The sequence below is a fragment of the Seriola dumerili genome, unplaced genomic scaffold, assembly GCF_002260705.1.
Source record: "Seriola dumerili isolate Sdu_G_001 unplaced genomic scaffold, Sdu_1.0 BDQW01001299.1, whole genome shotgun sequence".
Lineage (NCBI taxonomy): Eukaryota > Metazoa > Chordata > Actinopteri > Carangiformes > Carangidae > Seriola > Seriola dumerili.
Genome location: NW_019175554.1, coordinates 2,922,001 through 2,946,124, shown reverse-complemented (window position 1 = coordinate 2,946,124; position 24,124 = coordinate 2,922,001). Strand labels below are relative to the sequence as shown.

At 41.7% G+C, this 24,124-nt stretch overlaps 1 protein-coding gene across 1 annotated transcript in view; it reads right to left on the bottom strand.

Moving 5' to 3' along the window:
- Positions 1-22,909, bottom strand: part of igdcc3 (immunoglobulin superfamily DCC subclass member 3) — a 56,923-nt gene extending 34,014 nt beyond the window's left edge. Inside the window, exons 1-2 of the mRNA XM_022767798.1 lie at positions 22,843-22,909; positions 16,044-16,349 (exon numbers count right to left, since the gene is read on the bottom strand). Coding sequence (XP_022623519.1) covers positions 16,044-16,349; positions 22,843-22,909 — 373 coding nt within the window. The remainder of the gene's footprint in view (positions 1-16,043; positions 16,350-22,842) is intronic.
- Between the last annotated feature and the right edge of the window lie 1,215 nt (positions 22,910-24,124).

Genomic DNA, 24,124 nt, shown 5'->3' with positions numbered 1-24,124 from the left:
CTTAAGGCTCTGTGCTCAAAATTATTTAGCTGAAGAGGAAGAAATTCACCTAATTTACTCGCATGTGCACTCTTCACACATTCACACAGTGTCACCAAGACAAGACAGAACACGAGGGGTAATTTACATCTCCTCTTTATATTTGCTTGATATTTTCAGTCAATTCCAAGATCATGTTTCTTTTTTTTCTTTTTTTTTTTTCGAAAACATCAGTCTCCAAGCATTTATTGTCAAGAGTAATGAACCTTAAGAAAAGATGTTGACACTCTCCTTTTTCACACCATATTGCTGCTGGGAAGAGGCTGTGTCTTCACAATGCCATTCTCCACTTGCCCAGAGGCCACATATCTAATTAATATCACCAATACCTCAGCATGCAACTGCCTACTTGAGAATTAAAATGAGATGCCTCTCCCACCATCCTACAAGAATACACAAGCTCATATCCACACGAATTATGTGCAGCCTCTCATTCAGCTCATTCACTGTACACTGCACAAAAAGCAAAAACCTACACCGGCTTTGTCCCTGTCTTGTTTCTTGGTGTTGGAGAGAGTGAAATATTTTAAAACGTTCAGAGACATCTGGGGTAAAATAACATTTATATTCAAATGGAAATGCCATTAAATTCTTCTTTGGCTTGTCCCCGCCTCCTGTTTTGTGAAGTCAGAAATAAGTGAGGCCCGCAGACAGCAGTGGTTCTGAATAACAACCTGGACGGACATTTGGCATCACAATTCTCCTCAGTCTAACGCTCATTACTTCCCCCTCATTAGAGGACAACTGTTGGGTTGGGAGGCCACTTTGAGGAGGCAAGGATGAATCTCTCCAGAAAAGTCTTTCCTTTGTGCTGCTGTTTCTTGATCATACATCGCTGCTGTAAATGTCTACAGAAATTTCAGAGATTAATATACCTCTGTGTGTGTTTGTGTGTGTGTGTGTGTGTGTGTGTGTGTGTGTCTCTGTGTGTATGTCCCCTTTCTGAGAGGGTGCATCTGACAGTGACTTTGAGGGGGGGCTGGTCTGAACCAGGGGTAGATGGATGACCCCACATCTGGCACTCCCACGGGACATCTGAAAGACACAGGGCGGGACCGGTCCATGCGCTCCACTGCATCTCATAGCACCCTGAAAACTGTGCTCCCCAAATGGCTGAAATGGCTGCGTAAATCTCACCCGTTCGTTACTCCATCACACACACACATACACATACACACAGAAGCCCGTGGTAGTTGTAAGTGGGAGGTCCACTGTGCCTCAGCTGCGTGGTTCCCACTGGGCATTCATCTGTGTCTTAGTGTCCCCACTGATTTCCAAATCCTCACATCACAGCCTCCAAAAATGCAATCCTGTCAAAAATTCACATAAACAAATCCATCAACAGAACAGAGTGACAACTGCACGTATGAAATCTCAAACTGTCCATTTAATGCAAATCCCAAGACAATGGCTTCGGCTCATTTTACTGTTCAAAATGATTGATGGAATTCAACATTAACTGATTTCCTTTAACTTTTTAATAAAATATGGGCTTTTAGTAAGATTTGTGGCAGCTATATATATATATATATATATATATATAAATATATATATATATATACACACACACACACATACACACACATACATATATATATATATATATACACACATACACACACACACATATTTAAATTCATCTTTTTTTAATTCCTGTATAAACTGACATATTTAAATTCATCTTTTTTTAATTCCTGTATAAACTGACAAACAAGCTAGCTAGCTGTGTTGTATCAACAACAACAACCATTAGCTAGCTAACTAATATGGCTAAGTTTATCTATATACCGACTATTGGTTGCTTCGTTTCCAAAAAGTAACAATAATGCAATGCAATAACAACTCTACATCAAGTCATTCAAATTCTGAAGGTCCCTCCACCTCTCGAATGTTAAACATACTGTATGTGCAACAGTTTTACAAGAACAACAATATAACAGCACAGCTATCATTATTATTTGCAAAACGTTCATCTTTGTGGTTTTAGCTAGGCTTCCCAATTCCTCCATTTACCCCACAATGGTGTAAAAGAGCTGGACATAATGTTCGCATGACAAAGAGCAAGAAAATACATTTGCTAATATTATATGTTGTAATATAAAGCATACATTCACAATTCATATATTGTATGCATTTTACAAAAAAATATGGATTAACCAAAATAACTTCTCTGGTAGCTCTGGTCCAGTCTCTTCGAACTATACGCAGCAAAGCAAAAGCCTGAGTCGCATATGGAGCTAATTCCCAAATGTATATATGAATGTTCCTAAATCTTCATCTTGGCAGCATTTGTAGTGTCAGTGAATGTAGATAGCAATCTCTCAGTGAATGGCACACATCTCTGCTTATCCACATTATGCAGGCCTAACCTCATTTTAGACTGCTTTCTCCTCTGCCTTTCCTCTTTCCTGATTTTCATCCTCCTTCTTGCTTCACATTCTCACTGCCACATAATCTTTAATAAGAATAGACAGGCAATTACGGTGTTTAAAATGAAAACCTTTCCATTAATTTAAAAAGAATTGGCTGTAACATAGGACTAATAAGCAAGAGTAATATTCTCGCTACCTGCCATATTTACCTCGCCTGAGATAAGAGTTTATCTGTGAATGGAGGATGGGAATGTGCAGTAATAGACAAACAAGAATCCATATGTTCCAAACATACAGTATATGACACACAGTGAGGGAGAATGACTGTGGTCATAAAGCAGCATGGGGGGCACAGGTTATTCATTAAAAAGCTTAAGTTGGATTGTCTGTGTGTGCAGGGTGCTGAAGGAACCAGGCTCATTCATTTCTAAGAAATTATCCATGTTACTTGGATACGAGCCCTGGGACACACTGTCACTTTTACTCTCCGCTTAAAACACATGGGCACACTTATTCACGCGTGATGGCTTATATACGGCAAAGGTGGACAGACATGCATGCACATACTGACATGCACAAGAATGAGTTTCTCTCTCTCCCTCGCATGCACGCACACACACAGACACCCGGCACAGCCTCTCACAGTCCTCCCCTGCTCCATCAGCTCAACTGACAGCAGTAATGAGTTTCTTCTCTGCGTAAGCCAACTGGCACCCACTCAAGGGAATTTTTCAGGCTGAATTGCGGCCATTAATCACAATCCCGGGCAACACAGTGCCATCACGTGTGTGGCAAACAGAGATGCGTTCGTGGGGGGCAATGGGTCTACAACACAGCAAAGGAGGAGCTAGCAATTATGTCAAAGACACAGGGAATGGCTGATGAGGAAGGAAAGACCATAAAAATCTAATAGTGCGTCTTTCGGTAAATCATCTTCTTACTGAGGACAAGTCTGGGCCTTGGCCCATACTGGACGAAACAGAGGATGAAGAAAGGAAGTAGCAAAAGTCCAGATGCTCTGCTCTGTAAACATGAGCTGAATTACTGGGGGGAGAGAGATGCTGTTACATCAATCATTACCAACAAGATAGGTGGGGAGATACTTCGCTCAACAACTGCACGCCTTTAGGTACTTGTGGCTGCAACACAGACATACGTTCATGGACATGTAAACAGACATGCTGAAAACTTGCTGGAAAAAAAAAAAAGAAAAAAAAAAAAGAGAGAGGCAATAAATACAGAATAATTCCTGGGCAGCCATAGTGACAGCCGCCCTCTGAGAGCATTGAGCATTTAATATAATCACAAAGAGAGCAGCAGTTGTTAATGTATGGAAAATTGCCATCGCCTCGTCGAGACATTGTCACCAGCACATGCTCTTGTTGAGACAGCAGGGAAACTCAAAAGTCTGCCTCCTATTCTTTTCTTTTCACTGTCTTGTTTTCCTCCCTCCTTTCAGGCTGCCAGCTGACTGCAGTCGCCCCCCCGCCCCCCACCCCCTCCACCCCGTGCCTCCAAACTGGCTAATCCTGATGAATTCATGCTAATATGGAGTCAGTAACCCCCAGCTCCTTTTGTATGCACATGTGCGATTCCTCTGCCACGCCCACTGCATGCAGTCTAGTTCACACCAATTCACGAGGAAAAATAACCACGGAAGAAGAGGAGCAGAGACGAGAGAGAGAGGAGAGGCAAGTGCAGGCCCTGTCATAACCACTTAGTGTTACAAGACAGTGGGTGAGAAATGAAAGCCCTTTGTCTCTGCCTCTACCTATAGTGTGTGTGTGTGTGTGTGTGTGCAAACAAAGACTGTGCAGATCCCGTATTTGTTGCGACAGTGTATCTATTCTATCAGATAATGAAATACCATTTTCAGGATGTGAGTAAACAAAGAGCAGCTCTGGATTTACATAAATTGAGAGAAACAGTTTTTCCATGGAAAAAAAATCTGAAGTCTTGGGTTTATGAACGATGGAATAAAATATAGAATTTGTCTTTATATTGACTCTTTACTTAAAATCCAATTCCTGTCACTTATTCAGGATTATCACTTCTTCTTTAGATATTTTTTTTATCAGGTGTCTGCACAGACCACCTTAGGGCTGCAACCAACCTTAATTTTCATTGTAGATTAATCTGCTGATTATTTTCTCAGTTAATCTCTTTGTTTATAAAATGTGAGAAAGTGACATTTTCAAATTTCTTGATTTGTTCAACCTACAGTCCCAAAAAGTCCCAAAATCAGTTTCCTATCAAACAAGGCAAAGAGAGTAGCAAATCCTCACAGTGGAACCAGGAAATGTTTGCTATTTTTGCTTGAAAAATTACAAATCAATCAATTATAAAAATAGTTTCCCATTCACCTTCTGTGAAACGACTATTTGATTAATTATCCCTCTATTCTATTCTTGTTTTGAACATTTGAGGGAGCTCAGTATAAAACATCAGTGTGTTTTCCCACTAAATGACTATTTTTACCTTACAGTATTGTGATATGTTGTTCCCTAACTGAAAGTCAACACCTGGGATGTTTCCGAGCAGTCCCTCACTCACATATCAGTATCTTTGTACACTGCTATTAGATATGATGTAAAACAATGTCCTCAAAACACAGAGGTTGACAAAGAACACACAGGCAGCCTGTGGTGCTGGCTGTCTTGACTGCCATGCTCTCATCTCGTCTATTCCCTGCAGTGGATGGGAGGAGCACTACAATAAGCTGTCAGACATAAGCACATATCACAGGCTCCTTCAGCCCGCCATCAGCCAGCTAACCCTCTAAAACTGTCTTCCCACTCACAAATAATGCCTATGCTGGCAAATGAAGAGGGCCACTAGCATCATGTTTCATCTTTTCACACCTAGGCGCTGGAATAGTCCACCTTATGACTTACTAACACATGACATGAAATCACTTCTATAAAGACGGGAAAAAAAAAGCTGAGATACATTCATAAATGTGATTTAAGGCTCCAGCTGAACGGATGATACAAATTCTTTATATGATTATAAAATAAACACATCTCATCTCGTGAGCAGCTACTGAGAAAAGGCCAATTGAAACATCTCATATGATGGATCCTAACATCGCTTGAGGTGGGAATTGAATTAAATGTTTCAGTCGTATTTTTGGAGAGAGAGAAAAAAGGCCTCAGTAACATGTCTATATGTTGAAGGAAGGCACACTGCACATTAGCTGCAGTGTTTTTTTTTTAGTTTTTTTTACTAGCAGCAGGTCCAGGTATGTACAGTCACTGACCATGAGCCTGTGCCAGAGTGTGCACATGTCCATGTCGGTGCATTTATTTGATGTTAAGACTAGGTAATGTGCACGCTACAGAGATGAATTATGAGTCTGGGGTCAGGGGACCACTTTTCCGGCATGTTGTAACGCCAGAGACGTGCTTCTTCAAGCTAAGCCAGCCCGCCACTGTTGCTTTGCATCCTGCTGCCTATCAAAAGCTGCCCTCGAAACAAAGCTGCCGGGGTCAGGAGGTCACGGCACAGCACTGGAATGGAATGTTCCTTCCTGGTTCAAGGTCCAGCCTCCAGAGCCAGAGGGGCCCAGAGATCATTTGAGACCACCGGCACATGCTCCATCTATTTCACTCCCTACCTCTCCCCACTTTCATCTATCGCTGCCTGCTTTAGAGATGGCAGCATGTTTTACTATGCGACTCTGAAAACTCAAATGAATGCTGCCGAGTCCGCTACACTTCTATATCAAGATTAAATTAACTGCTGTCAAAGAAAACTCTTGACATATGCTGCAAATAAAGCGATTAAAAGTAAAACTATATGTCACATCATGTTGCTTTCAAATCAATGCTCATGGAATTTCAGGCTGCTATTATTTCTAGGATGTCATTATGTGAAGATTATTTTCTTGATTAATCAATTACCTGCCTAATGAAATGTCAGAAAATAGTGAAAAAAACACTGATCGCAATTTGCTAAGGTCCAAGACGCCGTCTTCAAATGTCTCGTTTTGTGCAGCCAACAGCCCAAAATTTGAAAATTTAAAGATAATCAATTTACCATGACATAAGAAGGTGGAGCTGGAATGAGGAATTGTTTAGAAATGTTCTTGAATATTGTAAAAAATGGCTTTTTTTCTGTTATATGTTGAGGAGAAAGCTCTCTCAATGACAGATCTCCAACGTTTCACTGTTAGATCTCAAATACTGTAAATTTAACAGATTTAATGTTATAATATTTGTAATAATAAATGGTAATATAAACCACATGAACTGCAGAGTTTGTGAATTAGATTCCCAAAAGTGACACATGCTAACAAAACTACAGACATTGCAAACAGGTTGTCAGGCGGAAACTGGCCACCCCAGAAATCTTTCATCCTATGCCAGCTACAACCTCCTCTAATTGGTTCCTGTGGAATTCATTCCATCCCTGGTGATCAACTCCACACACACTGGAGCTTGACAGTCTTTTAACCCCAAACACTTCTGGAGCGCCGTCCCTATGCGACGACTATGGAGAGAAGAGAGTAAATATCCAAATGAGTTCATGTTTCCACAGTAAATCCCTTATTTCAGAATAAGATAGAAAAGACAATTGCAATGCATGCACACGAACACGGAGGATAAAACAGTTCAATCATTTCCTCCCACAATCTCTCACGGTATCCTGCTCGCCCTCCCTCATTATTCCCTGCACACAAACACCAGTTATCCTCCATCAAAAGTGAAAATAAGTCTCAGTGTGCAAAGCTAGAAACTCCACTTTGAGGGCAGGACTTAAAACATGTTATGTGCAATCAGTGTGGCGGTCAAAAAACGGCTTTAATGCAGAACCTAATCATTGTAATTGTGTGAAGAAAATGAAAGTCACATTTTCTCAAGCCAAGCCCAAAATCAATCAGTCATCAAATCCTGTATTGTAAGAAATGTGTGAAAATAACGGCAGTAACAGAGGTGACGAACTATATTGTCATATACTGTAGATTTGACTTTTATTCTCAGAGATGAACTGTTAAGCCTTTATGGAAAAGAGAAAACATGTGAGAGAGACAAATAAATGTCCTTTGTGAGTGAGTGAAAAATCGTTGTTCTTCAAGGCTGCTGCGTTGCTTGTTTGGGAAAGGGCAAGGTTAGAGTTGTGGTGCTGTGGCAGGTTTGGGCCACCTTATTTCACAGCCAAAGCCAAGGTCACTGCCACTGCCCCAGAGCCATCAGACAGGGGGATGGGTCCCCACTGGGGAATGAGCAGGAGGCTGAGCGTTGGAGGAGGGGAAAAGTAATGGGAGGAGAATAAAAAAGAAGGGGAGGGGTATTCTGCCCTAGTGCACACAAAAAGGTCACCGTTTCCCAGATAAACCCCCCTCTCCATCGTCCAGCCCCTCGTGACCTCTGACCCCTGTATTTCTAAGTCAGAGCTGAAACAGAGGGAGAAGAAGGGGGAGGGAGGGTGCAAGGGGAAACACACCCACCCGGAGTCAGCAGTGACAAAAGGGGGCCTCAGCTAGCTGAGTCGGTCAGGAGAACAAACGCTCAGGCCACCAACACAAAGCAGAGCCACCAGAGGCTGCACATCTCCACAGCCTCTGCCTGTTCCCAGCCACTCCACTGCCCTGCATTTCACAACTAACAATAGGTGCTGCTCTGCTCCAAGAGGTACCCCAACACACACAAACACAAACACACACACAACCACACACGGGCTACAGAGGGGAGAGGTGGCTGAGGCCCAAAGGAGAGCTGCTGCCTTCCCATCACTGACTGGCCTTTGTCTCCCACTCCTCTGCTTATTGGCCACCACAGAAAGATTTCCTGATCCCTGCTTAAACAAAGTGGAAAACTGGACTGAGGGGCCCTGTGTGTCTACGTGTCTGTGTGTGTGTGTGTGTGTCTGTGAACAACTGAGGGGGCAATAATGTTAGATAACACTATTATGTTCACTATTATCTCTACTACTAATAACACCGACTAATATCCACCACTGGCTCCACCTCCTTTCTGTCTTCGTCCTTATTACACATTTTCACACATGCAAATCAAAATGTCTGCCAAAGGAAAAGACAGGAAGAGGGAGTTTTGGTGTTTTTATTGGTGGATGGTGCAGACCCTGTAAAGGCTTTTAACTGCACAATCTGACCATAAAGGCTCTGTTAAGTGTAGTGAAGCGTGGTGACGGGGCAGCAGCGAGAGCTACCCAAGCCCCTGGTGAAAGCCTGGAATCACAGGAACACCAACATACACACTCAGCACAAACCCACATACTGGCATGCCTTCGTCCTTAGGAGAACCCTCTATTGACAAAATTTGATTCCCTCTTGCCTAACCGTAATCTAAACCACATCCTCGTTTTGATACTGATGAAGGTTCACCACCTAAAACAGTAAGGAAAAAAAGCTACTTTTGTCTTCACTTTGGAAGACGACAATTCAAACACACTCTTGCATTGGGCCGGTTGAAGTGAAGATGACGAAAAGACACACGCTGGCTTGAAAAACACAAGATTCATTGGTACAGACGAAACCCTTGGAGAGGAGATCATGCTGGATTTGTCCAGATCAAAACAGGTCAATGCAAGATTGCTGTGTATAGATTGCAAAGCCAGACTCCAGCATTTGCAAGACTGGTCCGCCTCATCCAACCTTTGGTCCCAGCCTCTGCTCTCTCTTTTCACCTTTCACCTCTATTACTTAGGAATTCCTCCCATGAGCCTTAAAAGCAGGCAGAAGGAATTTCAGGCCCCTTTTTCATTTGTTTGTTTGAGAGTAGCTAGGGTGGCCCAGAGACATCCGCAGACCAACACAGACTTCATTAACAGAGTCCCACTTTGTGGAGCACGCAAACATAGATGCAGTCAGACGTACTCACACACACACGCTACACAAATTTCAAGCAAAGGCGCAATCCCCTCACATTGTTAGGGGCTACCTTCACTTACTTACTAAGTATTATGTTTTCCAAAGTTAACACTCCTTTGTATGACAGTGGAATAAAAAGATGTTATCTGAATGGGCATTATCTGGATGATCAGCTACGGTGTACACAGCTGATGAGAGCAGCTGCTAGAAAAGTTGGCACAGTGGAAGGAGGCAGCATCCTGTGATCACAAGGTCAAAGTTTGCTCATGCATTTTAAGTTGTTCTGGATAAGAGCTAAATAGATCTTTTAAATATACAGAGCACCACTGACAGGATGAATACAATGTTTGAATTAATTAAACCAATTAAAAAATGACATCAAGCCAAGATGTTGATGACCAAAGGATCAGTGGTTACTTTGTACTCTAATTTAATGTTTGTCCTTCCCACATTTTCATCCATCTGGACTGGACACTCATGTCACTCATGTCACAATGATTCGTCATTTTGTATCTTCACATTTTTAAATAATTTATATTGCTGGAAAAGAAATGTGCATAGTATAATAAGAAAGAAACGGCAAGTCAAGAGTAGTCATTTCAGTCTCTAGATACTCCAGTCCTAGTAAATATTCCTATGGGGTCCCTCAGCGTTGAATTCTGGATCCCTTACTGTTAACTCTCTATAACCTACTCATATAGTCCCCAACAAAATCCAGCTACCAAGCTGGAAATAAATGTCTTAAGAACATTAAATGTTGGATGGCACACGATTTTCTACAACCTCTGATGGACAGATAAATTTAATTGTTTTACTTTTCCAACATGAAATTATATGTAGATTTAGGTACAACCTATCCCCATCTGAACAGCTAATAATCTTGTATCCAGTTTTGGTATTTGCTTGACAAAATGCTTCTGCCAGATATAAAAAGACTTAAAGCCCTAAATTATTTCACAACTATTTACATCTTTGACTGACGTAAACTACTACATAGCACCACTGTAGCACCACAAGGCTCATTTAAGCCTCCAACCATCTGTTAACTACTGTTTCCTTTAGTCCCATCTTTGGTCCCACAAACACACATAACATAATTCCATGTGTTATTATATCACTATATAATAGACATAAATAGGCTTAAAACCACGTCAAACATGGAGACAGTGCTTCTGGAGGATAAGGATAAGGATAAGGATTCTATCACCCAGCCGTTTCACCACTTGTCAGTATATACCTTCCCCTGTTTAGTGGCTCGATTTCCCAGAGTGATGTTGTTTACACAGGCATTTATTTTTAGAGCATAAGGGTAAATGTTCTGCTCCACACAGTAGCTCATCCCTCACATTATGAAGCAGCTCCTCTCTAACAGAACATTGTTATAGCTCTCCAAGTCCTGTCAGCATGGCTCAAGATTCAAGCACAATAGCAACCACTGTGTTCTTGATTTTCTTATATTAGCAATTCATTCTTGACACATGGGGATAGAGGGGAATGCAACTGATGTTATTCTGCAAAGCAAGTTGGGGTGCATGCCCTTTTTGTTTCCAACAATGCAGCATTATCAATACTGTATAAAACATAAATAGTAATTCATGTATTTAATAATTAATTTATAAGTGATTAATAACAAGTGACTTAAACTGTCTCAATTGGCTTGGAAATCTCACTGAAACCAAATTTTACACTGCATCTCACTGACAGCCACCACCATATAAGGACACGCAGTAAAGTAAAACAACAAGGCATACTGTAGGATCCCTTGGTGATGTTCCACTGCTTCAAGGTCAATGATGTACCATCTTCAGAAATAATAGAGGTTCACCCTGCCTCCTTATCCACAAGAGAGTTGAACAAGCTCAAGCATTTGTCAATGCAAATATCCAGTTTTCATTAGGGACATTCTGTATTGCTGTTTATTCAGCTTCCTGACAAAAAAACAACAGAGGACAAACAGCATCTTTATAGACATGAGAGAGAGGGGGGTGGGGGTGGCAGTTGTTTACCCTTGCCTTTGCTTGTATGTAACAACACAGTATAGGAAAAGGACCCATTTTGAACCAATACTGAAAAACAGGTCACTCTTCTAAAAGAAGCAATGAAACCTCTTCATTGTTGCAAACTCTAAATCAGCTCAAATCGAGCATGGATAATCAGGCAATGACATCCGAGTCCGCAGGTGTACAGTAATAAACCAGTTCCTTGTGTCATTACACAGCAGAGGTCAGAGCTCTCATCCCTTCAGCCCGCCTCATCAGTACAGAAGAAAAAGGAAAAAAGCCCTTTCTTCCTCAATCCTTCTGACACACTGGCAGACAGATGGAGGGGCGCTGACCAGGCAGCAGGGGGGAACACTCAGGTTTAACATCAGCCCACATACCTGCCCAGAGGAAGGAATAGGGCAGTCTTAGGCCATGCCCGTATGCACTACTACTATGTGATGTTTTCAAGACATGAATATCAATGAGAGCAGTGATATCAGTGAGAGGAACCATGCGATGACTATCCTATATTTGCTCTGTGGCATACAATGAGTATTCCTCTGTTAGTCATGCACGGACGTCAAACATGCAGTTGATTTTTTTGCATGAACTAATTTTGATTTAGCAAGGATTAAAAGAAAACATTAAGAGGCTTCGTGTTTAAATGTCAGAACAGGCTTATATGGCATTTAGTTGGCTAATCTATATGACAGAGGGATGACTTGCTTCGTGGCAAGTGAGCACAGAGGAGCAAGGGTAGGAGGGGGGGGCGATCGAGGGCGGGGTTTGGCTCGCAGACAAAGGCAGCTACAAGGAGATGCGGGGATGGAGCTTCAGCATTCACCCAGGCAGGAGGCCATGAAAGGGGTGGGGACAGGAAGGTCGGAGGGTGATGGAGAGCCCACCGTCGACCCTCCAAACACACACGCATGCACAAACACTCTCGTGTAAACTAACATGAGCTCCCCATAAATCACTCTCGCTAACCGCTGTCTGAGTGGCTGCTAGTGGCAAGCCGTCAACACAGCTTTTAAGAGTAGCATGTTGCAACTTCTCATCATCTGCCACAGCTACACATTTGAGTTTGCCTGGTCAACATCACACCCATTTACATTTACAGAGGATTTAAATTCAAGCAAATGAGAGGCATGGGTATAAACTGAGACACTTTTACAGGCATCCTCTGTCTTCTATTTCATCCTTTACGGCCCCCTGGGTTCTTCTTTTTCATTAAAGTCTCATTCAGAAGCCTACCATTGTAATGGCAGCACAATTTACCATGACGATTTCAGAATTGAACAAGGTGGAAATTATCATCCGGCAGCCAAGGGCTCTACATCACTACTGGAGCATAAAATAAATAACACAAATAATGCACTGTTATTGTACTTTCATTTATTGCATTTTTACTGTTTGTGTTTTCACCCTCCTCATGCTCATGAGTTTGCCTTTTCTCAGCACACTTCATATTGTGTTTGCAAATCTTTTCGAATAGTCCCTGAGGTCAATTACAGTCTCCACATATGAATGGGACTGGAAAAAAAAAATTATTTCCTAAAAAAGCTTCAACTCTTTCCAATTAAATCCAGACAAACAGACAAAAGCAAGTCATTTCAATTGATCCTAAAAGCTATTTTGTAACGGGGGGCTTTTGTGGTGTGTTGCCTGGTGACGCGGGTTTGCTGTGGGGGAGGGGCAGGAGCCCTGGCCGGGCCCACTGTACCAGGCTTGTCATTCATCCAAATGATGAAAAGCTTCCTGAACCTAAGCTAATGAGGAGGTCCTAGAGAAAGTGAGGAAAGAGAGAGAGAAACCGACCATCAAAGAGATAACATTTTGGAGGAAAAAAGTGTTTCCTGGACCGACTGCCGATTTAGAGGGGCAACGGGGAGTCCGTCCTACACCAGCCCCCGACAGTGAGCTCACACAAATGGTTGTCAAGCAAATAAAAAGTGAAATTTATGGAGGGAGGTAGTGTGGAGGGTAAGATGGAGGCTTTATCCACTGGGAGGGCTATAAAGAGGCTTCAGTAATCACACCACCCATTGCATCACAGTGGTACAAGTCAGAGCTCTGTTGTAAGAGGGTCTATAACACAGCAAATTACCCCAAATACACAAAGAGAGCATCAACATTAACAAACACTTGGAACAGAAAAAGAAACAAACACTAGTCACTGACCTTTGTAAGGAGATCATTTACTTGTTTTGGGCCATTTTTCTTCAAAAACAAAATGAAAACACTAAATAATATATGCCCTGTGCAGAACTCTGGTGGGCCAGGAGAGGATGAAATGGACCAGTAATTGTCCAAACCCCTCTTGAGTATACAGTAGTTCACATCATCTATAAAGCCTTCTCAGGACAGCCTAACAGAAACAATGCAGGTAGGAAAAAGCCATCGTGCCTGCTAGTGAACAGGGAAGGTACAAGATCCCAACAAGTCAACTGCCACAATTAATGGAGCAACGAAAGCCCCATTAATTTGACTAATAAAGGAATTGGGGCATTTCTTTTCAAACACTGCCAATCAATAAAAACTGAAAACATGGTCAAACCCACAGTGAAATGGCGACATTACTGGGTTTTTTTTGTTTGTTTTTTTAAATCTTCCTCAATACAGAAGGTATTAGTGGGCAGTGATGGGTAACATTTTACAGTGAGATGTTTTTATCATTTGAGTCCCTTTTGAAGGGTCTCTGGAGGATTATTTTCATAGTGATGACTTCTTGCTACCTTGATAGAAGTGAGACTCCATTAGGGAGTTATTGCAGAGCCTTTGCTCAGTCAATGCCTCGCCAAAAGACTGCTTAACACGCTGCAAAAGGTCAGAGGTCAGGGGTCAGGATGTGACTTTCAGTAATCCTTTGGTCCCTTCCTAATCAATACAAGTCAAAAGGGAAATCTGGAAAAGGTCTGCAGGAGAGCAAAGCCCAGACAAAACAGAATAATTGCACCATGAATGATTTTGAACCTGAGCAACCAGCTCTGAGACGCAGCCAAGGTCAGGTTCATTCACTGAGATTAAACCCACATTCAATTTTTCAGAAACATGTGAGTGATGGAGGATTGCTCTACACTCGTATAAATCCTTTGTTTTTCATGTTCATAAGGCATAAAACTTGATTTAAAAAAGATCAATTTGCTGAATATTACATTCAAAAACCTTAAAATTACACTTGATTATTGGATAATTTGTAACCATTACCCAAAATTTCCATTACTGATCCATCTATCTGGTAATGAAACTGATTCCAACTCTGATTAAGATTTTTTCACGTCAGATTTCAAGAAAACAAAAAGCCAGGACTTCAAGTGAAAAACAAAACTTCAACTTCTAGTGAATGCTGCCAAATATCGAAGCTTTATATAATTTTAGTGTACATTGCTGCAGTAAAAATCATCAGGATAATTCTATTGCTTTCCTTGCAGCCTGTTCATGTTTATATATCTATGGATTTTCATTTTCCTCATCCTTTCTTACCACTATGTCAAAGTAATTGTGTGAAATAAAAAATAGGGGGACCATACAGATAACTTAAACAGACTTTTCCCTGATGCAGAATAAAAACAAAGTGGTAAAATAGCATCTAAAATCTGACCTTTGAAAAGAAAAACCCTTCAGTGAGGCCTTAAAAGGTTTCATGTGTTTGACAGCGCCAGCCACTGAGATAAAGTGACTTTTCCCTTTGGCCAGTGAGACGTCCATGCTAACCTCCCTATCCCACTGAGTGGAAAAGCTGTATTGGCCACAACAGCACAGCAGTATGCTGTCTACACACAGCCCGGGAATCAACAGGCTTCTGCGAGCCTTTGTCCATCTCTGTGTTACAGAATATACATAACAGAGCCTTCAAAAAGTCTTAACTCAGCACAGTGTGGAACAGTACAGTATCACTAAAGTCACTGCTGCAACATCTCAGTGTGTCCACAGAAGAACGCGTACATCATTGATGCCTTTGATTTAAAGTAAGTTGAGACATGCACTGTAGGTGTGTGAGAGAAAAGAGAAGAGAGGAAGACAGAGAGTCAGACTGTCTCACTATGATATGATATAATGTTAAAAATGAACCACGGCAACGATGCTAGGAACTTAATGTTGATCTAGAATGACTTCAAATAAGAGATTTGGTGCTTGAGCCAGAGAAAATTTATCTTGATGCCTCTTACAGGGAGTGGGCTGCTGGGTTGCTTCGAGCTTATTGCACTCTTACAAAGAAGCTTGGAGACTCCCAGCATGAGCACTTGTTAATGCTAAACTCAAAGGCTTGAATTTCTAAGCAGCACTGTAGATGAGCATCAGAAAGTTCATTACACTCAAAGAATGATATTAAAATATTCAAATCACTCCACAGCCAGGGATATTAAGTACATTTACATGCACAACAATACCCCGATGACTGGGACTGGCCTGAAATGTGATTACTTAAGGCCATATTTCAATTACAATGTTTACATTTGTAGAGAACACAGAGCACAACTTAATCAAACCTAAGTAAGTGGCTGTGGTTGCAGCTTCTGCTTGTGTCTAAACTGCATTGTTCAATCATGATTTCTTAACTTACTGACAACACAATCAGGCACAGACAAATTATTATGTTGGTATCTGAAGGTTATATCTAATAACAAAAATAAAAATCAGTACCATGGTCAATCATGTTAGTTGTGGACTAACAAGTAAAACTTGTAAAAAAAACACACATATTTAAACCCAATTAGGTTTACAGTGAGTATATGTGGACACAAACTTTTTATGGCCTCCTCAAAAGCAAATCCAGCCCTGAAACTAAACAAGCCAAAGACAAGAGAATTGACTTACTGGCTGCCTGAATGCGGGCCTTACGGCTGACCACCAGCCCAAAAGAATTCTGGGCCATGCACTCGTAGTCGCCCTCGTCAGATGAGCCATCAGATTTGGTCTTCTGGAAGTGACCGATCAGGAGTGAGCCATTGATGAAGGTGGTATGATGCTGGTCCTGAGTTAAGAGCAGGCCGTTATGCCTCCACTGCGTTGTAATTGGGGGGATGCCGTCCACCTGGCAGTGAAGCATGAGGGGCTGCTCCTGTACAGCGATGATGTCGCTGGGCTCCAGGGTGAAGGAGAGCTCTGCTTCGCACATCACACCTGAGGAGGCACGCGCACACGCGCACGCACACGCACGCACACACACACACACACACACACACACACGATAACTATATAGTTAAGCACGAATCTTCATTCTTGACCATGTACAACAAAGCACATTTCCCCTTAAGTTTGCTGAAATCATCTTATTTCTCACAATCTTGAGTTTTAGTTTGTTCAAACGTTTCATTAGATCTATGTGTTTGCCTGTGGCGGACCGTGAGTCTTTCATTTACCTAAAAAAATGACACGCGGGTCAACATGCCAATTTTCGCCACTTTCCCGTGCTGTGACATACATAAACTGTAAACAGACCTGTCACCTGCCCAGCACGATGCTGTTCAAGCAGAAACACCGCGGCTATACCTTCGGTTCAGAGTGAGCTGAGCTCAGGGCTGCGCTCAGGTTAAAAAAAAAACAATCAAAGGAAGCGTCTCGCACAGACACTGACACTAACGAGACCATCAACCCGGGGAAGTGACTGCTGACTGACTGACTGGCTGAAACCACGGGTCTGCTAACTTAAAATCCTGGACATAAAATAGGAAACCCTGTGCCATAGCGCTGGCCTAGAGCTGTAAACGCCTAGTGCAATGATTTTTGGCCCCACCCACTAGAAATGAAAATCCGATTGGTTAATTCAGCTGCCACTTTCTAAACAAACGTGAGGCTATGGGGGCTTCAGGCTTTTTGGTCCTGGTTATAAAGTGCTAACCAGTGAGTGAGCCTGGTAACCTTTTCACTGGCTAGACAAAAAAAAAGAAAAATCTGATTGGATAACTCTATTTTGTTGTAGAGTTGAAAAAGCTTTTTCATCTCAGCAGAGATGGAATTTGCTCAGTTGTCATGGTCAAACTCCATTAAAGCTTGAGAAAAAGAAAATGAGTGCACACTAAGTTAAGACTTATTTGTGAAATATACGGTATAAAGGGGTGCCCCTGTAGCTTCGGGGCTAAGATGCTGACCATGATCCGCACCATCCTCAGTTTGAGTCCTGCTGTGGACCTCTGTTGCCCATCTCTCTACCAATTCATGGTAATTCAGTGTTCTCACTTTCCTTTAAATGTCAACAGGAAGACTGTAGAGTTTGGGGAACCTTTCAGCAAATGCACAATCCCCTTAGGTTAAAGTTCAGACAGGATTGGATTTTGCAGGATTGCTCACAGAGATTTGTTGCAGGATCTGAGGATGAGTGCAGGCACATGTGGACACAAGAGCTCACACATATATGCAGGAGCCAGCTCATGGAGAGCTTTAAAAGTAATGAGTAAAATCTTCATTCTAAAATCAAATATAGGTTAAAACAGGGGTTATGTGATCTCACACATGCAGTATTATTACAAGCATTGTGCAATTCATTCATCCTGATATTTTCCTGACTAGTTATTGAAGCTCTATTTATTTCGAGTTCTATACCTACTAATTACTATCCAAGGTCATAACTGCAACAGTAATACTTTTCATATCAACCCTGACACCTGAACAAGCAGGAAGAATGCTTCCAATGTCATGTCAGTGAAAGCTGCTCACTAGGCCTTACACCTCATGAATAAAAAGCCTTGACTTAGCTACCTTCAGGCTACGGTCACAAGGGAACTTATAGGCTATAGATTGAATGCATCCAGAGTATGTGTTCCCCTCCCATGTATGGCCTTGTATGTGCTGTACGTTTGATGTGTTCTCTTGTTCTTTTTTCACCCATCAAAACAAAACGATTCTCCAGATCATTTGTATTTGTTGACAGTGATGCTTCCCACTTGATGATGGTGTGAGGAAGATCCAATTTTCTGTATTTGTGGTTTCTGAGGGTAAAGTAGGAGGAGTGGGAGAACAATAAATAAAGGATGTAAACAGCCTGACCTGACTTGGTACTATAAAAGAGGAGCTTAGCGGGCTCTCTTGGTATCATGTTTCAGCTGCTGATAGACTAAGCACTACCAGTCTCTGCCCCAGGCCCTGGAATCTGGTGGGAGGGGGACTATGGAAGGGCGGGGGGTGGGGGGCAAAGCACAAGGGTCAAAACAGAGAACCTCCGGCTTCGTCCCTCAAATTCCATCCAAGCAATACTTCCCCTTAGGTGCAGGCAAGGAATTCACTGACTCACTCCTTCATGAAGATCACATATAGAGTATAATATAAAGAAACATTTCCTCTTCCTCTCATCTTGCACTGTATCCTTTCTTTACGTGCCCCCCCCCCCCCCCCCTTTTTTTTTCTTCACTCAGCAAGCACGGTAAGTAAAATGGCCATGGGACCAGAGAGACATCAGTGCTACCACTTGTGAAAAACAAGGGGGTGGCAGTGGAGAAATATTTAACCCTTAGTTGGCAGGCAGTGATCTCACTGCCTGCTCTACTGCTCTACCGAAATGATGCTGGCCACAGAGCTCCGTTACCTTTGGTCCAACAAAAATCACGTTTTCACACAGGAAGCAGCCAGCACAGAAAGAAAATAGCATGCAAAGAGCTCGCAGCCACACATCCAGTCAGTCACACTTCATGTTTGATCAACACATGGATAAATCTCAAAGTGAAGCAAAGCATTATCTACTGCATAAAACGCTTCTGGACAAATACGCGGATGCAAAGCACATGAAAGTGTTTTACATTCAACCTTCCTTTGTGGAGATTGACTGAAATATATTGGAGGCTTTTTACTTTCAGCTGTCAAATCACATTAGTCAGTGTTATCAAGCCTCGCAGCAAGCAGGATAATGATGGTTCAGTGTTCAGCGTGTTACAATGTCATTGATTTGGAGTTGATTAAACAGCTTTATTGATGTTGTATATACTTCCTTGTGACTTCAATTAATCAGTTTCTTCCATTAGCTGGAACAATGTGAAAGTTCTTGGGCTGTGGCTTTTCTAATGAATAAAGGTTGTTGCTACAGTGACTAGCTAATGCATTTCTGAGCTCTGGGTGGTTAGAAGGTTACAAACAACAGTGTGAGAAAGGTCAGAAAAAATCATTTTGAACACAACACTGAATCATAAGACAGATCCAGGGAGACAAAGGAGATAAGAGGACAAAAGAAACAGGGAATGGCTGGATTTTACACTTTGTGTGGTCTAGGTGGTTTAAGGTTATCTGTGAAGGCTGAGCATCCAGAGCAGAGGGAGAGAGGACAGCACAGCTGCAGAAACTGGTGTTGAGAATAAGCTTGTCCACAGACACACACGTGTTCGCAGACATGAATCTATACAGGCGTGGATTTTCATGGCCAGATAAGGAGACAGACGGACACACACACGTCCTAATGCTCTTTCTTTGCAGAGGAAAGAGACGCTGGCATGTAGGATTACTGGGTGAGACCAGAGACAAGTGTTGGCTAAATGTGGCTCATGCTCTGGCTTACTATTCACTGTTAAGTGTGGCTGGCTGGCTGGCACAAAGGTTTACTGCTTTGACAGTAAAGAGAGGATCACACACCAGCTATTGACAGACAGATGTAGTTAGCAGACACAGGCAACACTGACAGAGCTAAGTGATGCTTAGGACACACACACCACAGGCTTCTTACAGGCAGCAGTGAGGATATAATGGTTTACTGACTGACTGCTGCACATCATACCAAATGATAGCCCTATGAAAGTAATGCTGTGTTATATTGCTTAGATTTAGTATAGCCTAGAGCTGCAACAAACCAGTATTTTCATTGCTGACTATTTTCTTGATTCAATTGTTTGGTCTGTAAAACCTCAGAAAACTGTGAAAAAATATCCATCACCGCATACTGGAGGACAAGGTGTTATCATCAAATGACGTGTTTTGTCTGACAAAATATTACATTTTCTATAATCACTCATTGATAAGACCAAGAAAAGCAGTGAATTCTTTTTCATTTGAAATCTTGGAAACATCAAATGTTTGGTGTTTTTGCTTGAAAAATAATGACGTAAATAATTAATTGATCAACTGCAGCTTTAGTATTGTTTTATAAATACCACTTAATGCATTTAAATATCATATTGTTAAAGGAGTAGTGCAGAGTTATAGATTAAGAGTCCTTTATTGCTAAATAACTTGCTTTCTCTCCTCTCCATCTGTTGCAGCTCTTTGGCCACACATTCCTGTTCACCACAATAAATACAACATATTCTTACATTACTGAGTAGATTGACTGCTGTGGCATCATGTTAAGTGTGTTTGAAATGTTTGCTACACTGAACAAAGATTGTGGATGTATCCTCACTGAACTGTAGGTTGAAAACTGAAGCAGCATTTCCACTTCGAAGAAACCTGTCCACAAAAGTGGTGGGGTATTAAATAGGCACAGACTTAATGTGTATTGAGTATTTCTTTAAATGTGTCTTCCAGCATGCACAGAGAAAGTTCTGTACTTGCATTTCAAACAAGTGCAACAGCGAAGGACTCCATCCATCTCCATCCATCATTATATTTCCAGGAGGAAGATGTGCACAGCATTGATACTTAATGCTCAAGAACATGTAGTTTCAAGTGTCCTGGTATTCACCTGTTATAATAACAGCAGCTCAGTAATGAGTGCACAGACATGACAGTAGTATAGGCTACAGTAGTAAAAATGCAACACAAGAATGCTGAGAAACAGTCCATATGTTGTCATGATAGTAGATAGGGCAGCTGTCGCACAGTTCACCTCTCTTGGCCATTCTCTCTGCTGTCAATGTACTGTACAGTCATCTCTCACAGTATTCATCTGTGGTAACGGTCCTAATCCTAATCCTACTCCTGATACACCAAATTCATTCTGATGGCTTTAGATTAGAATAAATGAGCTTACAGCAATATTAATAAGCAGGAACATAAACAGTAATAAAGTTAAGTCTCAGTATTTTTCTCATACATGCTTCGACTTAACTCTTATAGTACTTTTTAACGAAGCTTGAAAGGCACGAGCTAACTCAGCCAATCCATTCAAAGCCTTTGATAAACCAAGATCTTCTTATGATGACATCTTCTGAAAGATCTATTGTATTTTACCTCAGAGTTTGAGCTCTTCAATCCATAAGAGATCTCATGCAGATATTCGTCTTAACGCTTCTGTCGCTCATATTAACTCTGCTTAAAATGTCATAAAAAGTGCCTTTATCTAAACTGAATCTAATCTCTGAGGCAGACAAGCACTTGAAAGAGCTCAGTCTCTTTAATGTGATGGCTAGATTGGAATTACATCCATCACAGAGCCGTGTTTCTGAAGTTTTTGTTCCCAGCCCTCTGACTGGACATGTTATGAACCACTGTGTACTAGCCTTTATGATTCCAGTGGGGGCCTTTGTGGGACCCTGTGTGGTATGCTTTGCAAATACTCAATACTTTCTCCTGCCTTTGAATTAAGGGGCCTCACATAGAGAGAGAGAAACTGTCTATCATAATGAACAATGGGCCGAAAAGGAAAATTTGAAAAGGAGGAGAGGGACAGTCTTGACATTTAATCTGTACAAATATTCTCCCCAGCAGGCAATAACTACAGTCTTTTAATCCATCCTCAGAGCAATAACCACTGTCATTTCACCCAGCCACGGGGTGGTATGCTGTTAGGACTGAGCAGTCAAGAACTCAGCTTTAAAAGTCCCCAGTTTATGAAATAAAACTCCCTTTACGTATGAAAGCATGTCACTTTTTAACCTCTGAAGAGTTATGTCACACAACTGGATATGTTGACTGCGATAAGAGATAAAGGCAGCAGTGGATGTAAATCTACAAAAACAACTCTGTCTTCATAAGTTTTATGAGTATTAGATGAGTTTAGTCCCACCTCTCATTTTATTGTTGAACTGGTGACATTAAGACCATGTGATTACCAACAACATGAGATAAGTTGCTCTGATACTGCTCCTGAGACACCTGATTAAAAGGCAGTCTTGCGGAGAACTAGGAAACCACTTCTGATAACAGGCACCACCACTGTGTAGTGTTTTCTCCAGGACTTGGAACCAGTGTAATGCGACTACATGCGACTTTCTCAATGCACCTATATTGAACACCTTTCAGTAGAATAATCCGTACAACCTTCAAATCGTGTTCCTATCTATATAAATATGGAAACAACTCAGAAACTCTGCTGACTGCACTGCACGTGGCTACCGTGTATTGTTACGGTGCTGCCTGGACATCCAAGAGCTCAAAAAGCCATCTGGATTTGAACATGTTGTGCATATGAAGTGAGGGTGAAAACAACACCAGTAGCCTGCTATGACATTTCAAGTTCTGCAGAATGCACAAAAATATAATTTTAACAACACAGTAGCATGGATGAGTATCCATATGCACCTCACTATCCTACAGGTATAAATGCCGCAGTGCACAAGGCTCCAGCACCAGACTACACACTGACATTTACTGGCCAAATACAAACGGACAGCGGAGAGGGGCCAAGTTCAGGGTTACTGGTCAGTAACGCACTCATCGCCGCTTGCAGCATGCACCAGGCTCCGGAGAGCAGCAGACTGACAGCGGCTGTCCAGTCTCTGGAGCTATCACACTCCGGTAGTAAGATAATGCTACTTACCGATTAAAGCATTTAGGAGTATTCCCAAAAAGCAAGGAACAAGGCGGCGGCGCCTTGTGGATGCCATTTAAACACTTCTAGAAAATATTCCAGCACTTTGCAGAAAACAATGTGAGGTGAATAGATGGGGGGTAAAAAAAATAAACACACACACACACACACACACAGAAAAATCCAGCTTCGGCTACTACATGTTCCGACCTACAGTGCTACACTTTGGTGGCTCGCTAGGGTCGAACAAGCTTTCGCCATTTTAACCATCTATCAGGGAATCTGTCAGCATCCAGCTCTCTCTCCCTCTCCTCCTCACTCACTCTGCTGTATCCTCCCGAAGACAGCCCTCCTCCCTCTCTCTCTCTCTCTCTCTCTCTCTCCGCATGCATGCACGCCGCATGCATGCACGCACGCACGCAGGCACGCACAAAAACACACACACTGAATCTGCTCTCGGAACAAAAGAGCCGACGGCTGACTGCTTCGCTCCCAACGCATGAGAAACCTGCAAAAACTGCACGATTTTTGCATGTGAATACAACAAATACAACAGATATCCTACTACTACTAATAGTTCTACAGATATTGGCTGGTAATTACAATATTACCAATAATAGCAATAGTCTTAATCACAATATCAATGAACTAGTTAATAATAACTGGTAATATTTGATTATAGCTGACTTTGATGATAACTGATGATGTTTCTAAAAGTGATCAGGATAAATTAACGGATTGTGACCACAACGTGTGCAGTTTGTGGGAAACTCATACAGATCTTTCTTCTGCCATCGGTTGCACACGTGTAGACAAAATATTTGATGAAGCAAATGACAACAAAACAACAACCATAAACCATTTTGTCCAACACATTGCAGGTTTTAGTGTCATTTTTGTTTTTTTTAAAAAGGCCCCGTTTCCAATATTAATAAAAACACACAAACACACACAATAATAACAATGTTATGAAATTCCACCTGGTGGATGAGTTTTATTTAAAGCTGATGGTTCAGCACTAGTGAACCTGATATGATAAATAAACAAGGAGGACCTCTGCCACTCAATTACAACAAAGCAGCGGTTGCTTAGCTGTACTCGAGCTCCCCCTCGTGGAACAAACATGTACGTCGGTTCTCCAAAAAAAAACAACAACAACAATTTGGCTACTTGAGTTGCCATTGTCCAGTCCCATGCATGAAGCAATGTTATGATAAACTGATCAAAAATCCTAATAGATGGACAACACATCTTCACACTTCCACTTTCTGAAATTGCTTTTATCTGTAAT